The sequence below is a fragment of the Lipotes vexillifer genome, unplaced genomic scaffold, assembly GCF_000442215.2.
Source record: "Lipotes vexillifer unplaced genomic scaffold, Lipotes_vexillifer_v1.1 scaffold822, whole genome shotgun sequence".
In the NCBI taxonomy this organism is placed as follows: domain Eukaryota; kingdom Metazoa; phylum Chordata; class Mammalia; order Artiodactyla; family Lipotidae; genus Lipotes; species Lipotes vexillifer.
The window spans coordinates 2,972,855-2,981,372 of NW_006770496.1; the positions used below are offsets into that span (position 1 = coordinate 2,972,855).

Sequence of the window (8,518 nt, forward strand, 5' to 3'; positions counted from 1 at the left end):
CAGGCCAGGTCCCTGGCCAGGACCGCGCACTAGGGGCCATGGAATTCACGGCGTCGCCCAAGCCCCAGCTTTCCTCCAGGGCCAACGCCTTCTCCATCGCCGCGCTGATGTCGAGCGGCGGCTCCAAAGAGAAGGAAGCTACGGAGAACACTATCAAACCACTGGGTAAGTCGGGTGCTAGACCGTCGGGGTGCGCAGGCATGGGAGTGCTGCACATCTGTCTGTCCCTCCGTTCCCTAGCTTCAGGAGGCTCTCGAGGGTAGCCACCTTTCCCGGCTCGCTGCAGCTCTGACCCTCAGGCCATAGACTGTCATACGTTGCGGGTGGGAGATTTTTTTTTCTCTTAGGCCCGAATTCTTTGGGGACTTCACAGTCTGTTAAATGCAACCGGTTTCGTATCTCGTACGTATATCGCTAGTCGCTTTCGTAACTTTGTTGGGATAAAAATATTTAGGGGATAAATAATAATAAAACCCCTTTTAAAGACTCAACAGGATTTACGATGCGTGCAACACTTGCTTGTGCATTTGAAACCAAGGAGACTCTGACTTCACAAGAAACTAGTTTAATTTTGTTTTTCCCCCCCGACTTGAATAGACTACACAAAGTCAGCTCCTTAAGACAACTGTCAAGTGCTGTAGAATAAGCCAGTTGTCCCCGCATGAACCATTTTCTTCACAGAAGCTCTAGACTTATCTGTAAGACATCATTTCATAACTGCCGTCATTTTCAGTGGAGGTTGGCAAAAACATTAGCCAGTTACCATTTCCCAGATTCCTCAACTTTTAGCTATACTGTTTATTTAACAACCTTTACCATTTATAGAAGACACTACTCTCAGAGTAAAGGGAAAAAAGGGACTATATTCCCCTTACCACGAGTGAATTGTGTGGGAAAGAAACTGCTGGAGATAAGTTTTTAAAGTCCCTTTACAACTGAGGGTTTACAACTGAGGGAGAAAGAAGTGTTCTCATCATCACCTCTTGGGTCCCCGGGTAATAATTATTCCACACCCTGATCATCTGGTAGCCCTAAAACTGTGGAAAGCATCAAACAGCGAACTTAGGGTAATATTTTTAAAACCTTTTAAACTCTAGTCAATTTTGTTCTTTCTTCTCCCTGTCCTTCTCAACATTTTAACATCTCACACCTTGAAACAACAATAATAATATAAAAGATGAAATGTTAGAGTTGAAAAATAAGGGGCCTGGGCAGAGAGAGAAGAGAGAACTAAAATCCCTGCAGCAACTTAGAACCAAGGAAAAGGAAACCGGAAGATCTCCAGAAAACATGTCAGAAAGTCTCCTCCAAGGTTTTCACTCCCTTTCCCTGGTTCTTCCCACCTATCCTCCTGTGTAAATCTAAACCTGCCAAAGAAATGGAAACAACCAATCAGATAAACTCCAACTGTTTAGAAAAAAATTCACCACCAATTTCAAAGTTACGTTTGTGGCACTTCCCAACATTATCCGCTCCTATTTAGGGGGCCTCTGAATTCTTTATAAATGCCCCCATTATAATTTGGTAGCTAGCAGGAAAAGAGGATTTCAGGTTAAAATTCCTGATAGAAGTACAGACAGCAGACTGGGAAACATGCCAGCTTCAGCTCCACTGTCATTACAACATTGCTTTCCTTCTCTACTTTCCTGAGAAAAAACCCACCTTCCTCTGAATTCTAAACTATAAAACCATTCACAGCTCACGGTACCTCCACCCTCACCCCAGTCTGTAAAATGAGCATCCTCCCTCCCCTGGGGCTTTTGAGACCAGCTCCAAAAAGAACCAGAAGGCATTCTAGTCCCTTTCAGGGGCCAGTTCAACAGAACACAATTAGCAGCTGTAAGCCAAGGACTCGGGCGTGTGAAATACCTGTTAAGACAGAATGAAACACTAGCGAGATGCTGAAGAAACTGTAGGGTGGGAGTCACAAGTGTCTCATTACTGCTCATTTAAACACGTTAAATCTACTCAGAAGAACCACCTCAGATGACTAGATCATTAATTTTTTTAAATTGAGATATAATTGACATATAACATTGTGTTAAAGCATTTCTGTATCATTTTCTTCTTCCTCCACTTCCCAACCCTGACCCACTGGTTAGTCTGGAGCTTAAGCATTTGCGTTTTTCAATTTTGTCAGAAAATTTCTAAGGCTACTTGTTAATTCCCTATAAAGATGTTATGTGAATGTGTTTCTGAAAACATTAGTAAAAAAATATGATTTTGCCATGGCATGGTTCTCTTTGAGTTTGAAAACAGAAGGATAAGAAAATTTGGTTATTCTTAATTTAAAATGCTTCCATGAGTTGGATTATTATTCTAAGAGAAAAGAAGGTAAAAGTTCTCTACTTCCTGCTTGCCTGCCCCAAGTCAAAAGAGAAATATGAGAAATAAAACATTATATGTGTGTGTGTGCGTATATATATATATATATATATAATATATATATAAAACTTGTTTATATATATGTGTGTGTGTGTATATATATATATATGTATATATATATATATACACACACACACATATATATAACTTGTTTCAATTCCTTGAGGCCACTTAGAACAGAGTTGTTTGAAGTTCAGTTTCACATTGCGGATTCAAGTAGTTTCTTTTTTAAAGGATGCAAGATAATTGGGACAATTACAGAGCTCCCCCTGTATTCCATCAAAGTGACTGGTGTAGTCCCAGGCCCTTATCATCTGTGGGGGAGAGTGTTTGGTTCGTAGGCAGTGGTGTTTCAGCTTGATGGTAGATGGCAAACTGTTCTTCCTACTTTAATACTCTGCTCTTCTGGGTTCGGGGTTCTTTTGCTCACTTCCAAAACGTTCTTGAGAGAGAGAGAAATACACATATCATCCCTCAAGCACCTGTTTCAAGCCTGGTCCAAAAAATTGGCCCAGAGATTGTACTCCTGTGATTTAACAAGCAATAAATATGCTAGTCTTTCATAAGATCTCAGGCTGGGAGGGAAATTATAAAAATGCCCTAATGTGACATCTGAAAGCCTAGGAAACTGGGAGCCAGGCAGAGAAGTGAAGTGACTTAATTTTTTAACCCCCCCAACACCGCTTTTTCACTTTTTCTTATGGGGAGGTGACTCCAGGAGGGAAGGGAAGTTCCTCTCAAAGTGAGGATGGTGCTGATTTCTTCACTCCCTTGATCTCCCTGCAGAAAAGTGTCCTCTTTGTCAATGAGGGAGAACTGGCACTAGAGCCCACAAGCTGTGAAGTCTAGAACATGGGAGGGATAACAACAGGACTACTTGCTTTTAATTCTTTACGATCATGCCTTTCTCTTTATCCACTCCTCGCATTTCTATTCTCCAAAGTGGGTTTCAGTAACGGTGGTAACAAACCATGGTTCTAAAACTCACTCATTTGGTTCCGTAAGCAAGCAGGAGCCATGTCACTTCACAGGAATTTCAGGCATAATTTATATAGTGATGGGTTATTGCTGTCCTTCCGGAGATTCTGTGCGTAACTTTTCCAAAGTCAAATCCAGGAACCTATTTCAGTTGTGCTGTTCTCCTTCCTGTATCTTTGCTTGACAGAATTAGCTGTCATTCTCAATTCTCTTTGCCTGCAGAACAATTTGTCGAGAAGTCGTCCTGCGCTCAGCCCCTGGGCGAGCTGACCAGCCTAGATGCTCACGGAGAGTTTGGTGGCAGCGTCGCGGGCAACAGCAGCCCATCTTCCTCCTCTCTGTGCACTGAGCCGCTGATCCCCACCACCCCCATCATCCCCAGTGAGGAAATGGCCAAAATTGCCTGCAGCCTGGAGACCAAGGAGCTCTGGGACAAATTCCACGAGCTGGGCACGGAGATGATCATCACCAAGTCTGGCAGGTTGTAGGGGGGCTTGTCGGGTGAGGAGTGGGGAGAAGGGAATAGTGCCTTGGGTGGCAGAGGGAGTTTCCAGGAACTGGGTGAAACTCTACTGGTCCTGAGCTCCAAGAGGAAGCTTCGCTCAAGGAGGGTTTCTTTCGGCAGACTTGCTTTTGGAAAGAGCTGCTGAGACAGATGTCCAGGCATTTGCTTTCTTGGGATCTGGCAGTGGGAAGCCCCACCCCTGCCCTAAGGGCATGGGACTGGGATCTCTGGCCCCCTGCAGCCTGGGATGGCTTCTGGGTGCAGGGTCGGCATCTGGAGGGAAGCAGGAACTCAGCTCACGCCGCGGTACAGCGCAGGCTGCTGTGAGGGAGGCAGGCGGCTTCCCTTTTATCAGCCTCAATTTGAGAGGCTCCCATTAAAAACTAAAATGAAAACCTGGGGGGAAGAATGAAATTTGAAACGACCACACTCCCGGTAGGAAGGAGCTCTGGTGCAGGGGGCCCCTTGGCGCCGCAGTGGGCTGACTCAGGGCAGGCAGGAAGTCCCAGGTGCAGGCTGCTCCTGGGACTGGGGCTAAGGCTCTGGGGTCGGTGGCCCCTTGGCGCCTGACTGCTCCAGCTCTCAGGACTCTGGGACACACCGCCCACAGTCTCCTGAAACGAAACCCAACTTGAGAACCCTGCTCTGGCTTTCTACTAAGGCAAGAGTGAGTTTTCTCCCTGTAAGGCAAGGAGGTTATAGGACCCTGTCTGCTCTGGAGACTTTGGTCTGGGAGCCTAATGGACTTGATGATTTAGCACAGGATTTTCCCTAATTGCAGAACTTTGGGTATTAATGAGGACTCCTACAGAGATGACACTTAAGATTATCTAGGCTTGGGAGAAGGTCAGTCTCCGTATTCACATCTCTGAATGGCTTTACAGGAAACACAAAGAATTTGGGGGCTGGGTAGGGAGGGAAGGCGGACCCTTCTCCTCCCTCTCTAATTCGGGTGATTCTCTTTGTCTCACTGTGTCAGGAGGATGTTTCCTACCATCCGTGTGTCCTTTTCCGGTGTGGATTCTGAGGCCAAGTACATAGTCCTGATGGACATCGTCCCTGTGGACAACAAGAGGTACCGCTATGCCTACCACCGGTCCTCCTGGCTGGTGGCTGGCAAGGCGGACCCTCCGCTGCCAGCCAGGTTTGTGCCTCCAGATTTTCCAGCCAAGCAAAATGTGTATTAACCTTGCTGGCAGAATGTCTCCTGCCCTGGTTGTTTGAATTTTAAGCAGGTCTGTTTTTAAAGCCATGAGTTCTGGTAAGAGAGCTTTCCAAGCCCAGACAGTCCACGATTAACTACACAAAATATGGGTTAGTCTCTGAGAAAGGCAAGAGTTTGTATGCAGAACACTGCCTTTAATTTTATCTTTCATCATAATTCATATCAAAGTTTTTCTTAAATTTCAATTGGAATATTTATTAGAAATCTGGACCCATTTCATATGGCATCCATCATTTCTATTTGGCTAACACCAAACAGAATAAACCTACTGATGAAGTGGCTGCCCTAAAATCCTTTTCAGAAGTGTGCATTTTAGTAAAGTAGTAGTTGCTTATAGTAAATATTTGTTATAACGTGGTTATAACTTCATAGTAAATACCATATTGGTAAAATGTGGTTGTTTTTGACCAGTAAAAAGGCTCAGAGATTTTTAAGTAAGAAAAACAAACTCTTTTTTTCCCTCATTATAATTAGTGGATAAATGTAATTCGACATCAAGTTAATATTCTTCTACTGAATTTGTTTTTCTCTTTCTGACTTACTTCACTCTGTATGAATATTAAGGTCCATCCACCTCACTACAAATAACTCAATTTCATTTCTTTTTATGGCTGAGTAATATTCCATTGTATACCGTATGCTAACACATATATGTGGAATCTAAAAAAAAAAAAAAGGTCCTGAAGAACCTAGGGGCAGGACAAGAATAAAGATGCAGATGTAGAGAATGGACTTGAGGACACGGGGAGGGGGAAGGGTAAGCTGGGACGAAGTGAGAGAGTGGCATGGACTTATAAACACTGCCAAATGTAAAATAGATAGCTAGTGGGAAGCAGCCACATAGCACAGGGAGATCAGTTCGGTGCTTTGTGACCACCTAAAGGGGTGGGATAGGGAGAGTAGGAGGGAGACGCAAGAGGGAGGAGATATGGGGATATATGTATATATATAGCTGATTCACTTTGTTATAAAGCAGAAACTAACACACCATTGTAAAGCAATTATACTCCAATAAAGATGTTAAAAAAATATTCTTTTACTGAGAAATTACTCAGTATATTAGGTAATGACCCAAACAAAACATGTTTGTTTTTGTGCTATTCAATGGTAATGTTTTTCCAGGAGAACTCCGTTTTAAAAATTACATGCAAACCTTTATTGCTACTGCCCAAATGAGCATTCTGGGGGAAAAAACCCAGCAAGTTCTTACTTACGTAAATACTAATAGTTTAAGAACAGGACTCTAACTACATACTTTAATACAAACAATGAATCTTAGCTGACTTTACATTTAGGGTTCTAAAACCAAGCCTTACAGCTTTAAAGTTGTTTTATGCCGAAGTAATTTTTATAATTGATTGGAAGTTCATATCAGAGCTAAGAATTTATTTAAATGTACAGGTTTAGGAACTCTTAAGTTATAGTTCAAAGTATGGTTCTTTGTTAGTATCTAGTCTGGAGTCTAAGTCAAGGCACAAAATCAACACAGTTTACACATACAGTTCAAATGGAATATTAAGCTTACTTAGTGGTTGATCATATTATTGAGCTTACAGTATATTAAATACACTAGAGAAGAGATTAGAAGAAGCCTCTCCAAGTTTTCCATTCCCACAAGAGACTAGGAAGGAGATCTTCCCAGCCCTTCCAAATTGATATATTAAATAACATATTAAATAATTTTTAGGACTAAAATTTTTTTTTAATGTCACTGATTTTTTTTAAAAACAAGGAGCAAGATTTACAAATTTAAAATAGATATTTAAATGAATATAATTAGCGTTCTCTACTATTTACTATTAACTAGCCAGTTCACATTACTCCAGAGCTTCTTTCCAAAATTTACCATTTTTTTTTAAAGGGGGGAGAGAGAGGAAGAAAGAGAGAATGAGAGAAGTATTTTAGCAGATTCCTAACCATTTTTACAAGCAAACCCCTTTTCTTTTTTTTTCTCTAAGTCTTTCCTCTAAGAAGTTAATCACTCTTATTTAGCATACATTTTCCTCCTATCTGAAGGTATGGGGAACTGGTGCAGGCCAGTTGGAAATATGACATGCCTTGTTTATGTTACTAATCTGTTCTGGCTGGAAAAGGAAAGCATGTACCAATACACTATCTTAACTGAAGCACGTTTAAGCTATTGCTGGAATTTTAAGTCCCAGAGGACTTGAGAGAAGCGGGGCTTCCTGTATGCTTTTTCATTCATACTAGTTCAGCTTACTTATATTGATATTAGATTGAAATGTTTTGTGCATTATAGAATAGAAATATTCTAGATCATATAAGCAACTGTTCTTTATTATTATTAAAAGACATCGTGCTATATTTTCTAGCTCCATATGGGAAAGGTGAAGAACTTGGGAGGTGATCATTTTTGAACTGATGGGAGAAATTCCTTGCAGTTCTAGTTCTTTGAAGCACTTTATTTTAGACTGAAGTTTATCAGTCAGCTGTTGCTTATCAGAAGAAATGATGCTTGACAATATCATCTGAGCATAATGGAAAAGACATTATACATGACCTAAGTAATGTTATATTTTCATATAGGACATTTCCTTTTTTTAAAAGTAGTCGATATTCAAATAAATTAATCTTTATTAATGTTATCATATGTGGTGAACTGATACTTAAAGAGGGACCATCTCATCAACTTCTAGGACTTTAAATATTTTTGAACCTTTGTGGAGGAGTGGGTAGGATATGGTGCTGATTAGTGAAACAACTGCACCTATAAAGTTATAGCCTTGGAGGGGTGACACTTGAAAAGCTATTACGGTTGTGTCATCAAAGAATACTTCAATTGAAGGGCAATTTTGAGCACTCCTTAAAAAAAAAAATCAAACAGGCAGGCAAACACCTAAGTTCTTGTACGGGTCTGGTAAGAATCTTTAGTGCTGTCAGCCTGTTTTGTGCTTTGCTTCTTGTGGGCTTTGTGAGTTGCAGCACGTGCACCCAATTCTTCTATTCTTAGTCCTCTGTGTGACAAACCATGGCATAGACTTCTTGTTCTTTACATGAATATGTTTTTAAACTTTTTTCCTTGTCTTTGCCCCAACCATAATATTTGTTTAATGATAGTTATAAATATTCTACACAAAATATAGATATAAATAACCCATTGCATGGATAAAGGAATTTATCCCATTAGATCAAGGATATTTCCTTCCTCTATCATTAGTTCTATGACATACCTGACTTCAGAAACGCTTATGTTGAGTGGATACTAGGATTGTGATTTACAAAGAGTTGTACTTAGTGTGAAGCTTGCAGGCAAAACAAATGACCTGTATTTAACTGTCAGTGAGTAAAAGATTGCCTTGAACATAGCAGCTGATCAATAAACGATAAATACTTGATAAGTATATTTTTTCCCATCAAAGCCTTTCTTTTTTTTTTTTTTTTTTTTTTTTTTTTTTTTGTTTTTT

General features: G+C 40.9%; 1 protein-coding gene across 1 annotated transcript in view; it reads left to right on the forward strand.

Moving 5' to 3' along the window:
* Positions 1-14: 14 nt before the first annotated feature.
* The window catches only part of TBX20 (T-box transcription factor 20), a 54,606-nt gene continuing 46,102 nt past the window's right edge, over positions 15-8,518 (forward strand). Inside the window, exons 1-3 of the mRNA XM_007446122.1 lie at positions 15-165; positions 3,586-3,844; positions 4,848-5,012. Of these exons, the coding sequence (XP_007446184.1) occupies positions 39-165; positions 3,586-3,844; positions 4,848-5,012 (551 nt within the window). The 5' untranslated portion in view covers positions 15-38. The remainder of the gene's footprint in view (positions 166-3,585; positions 3,845-4,847; positions 5,013-8,518) is intronic.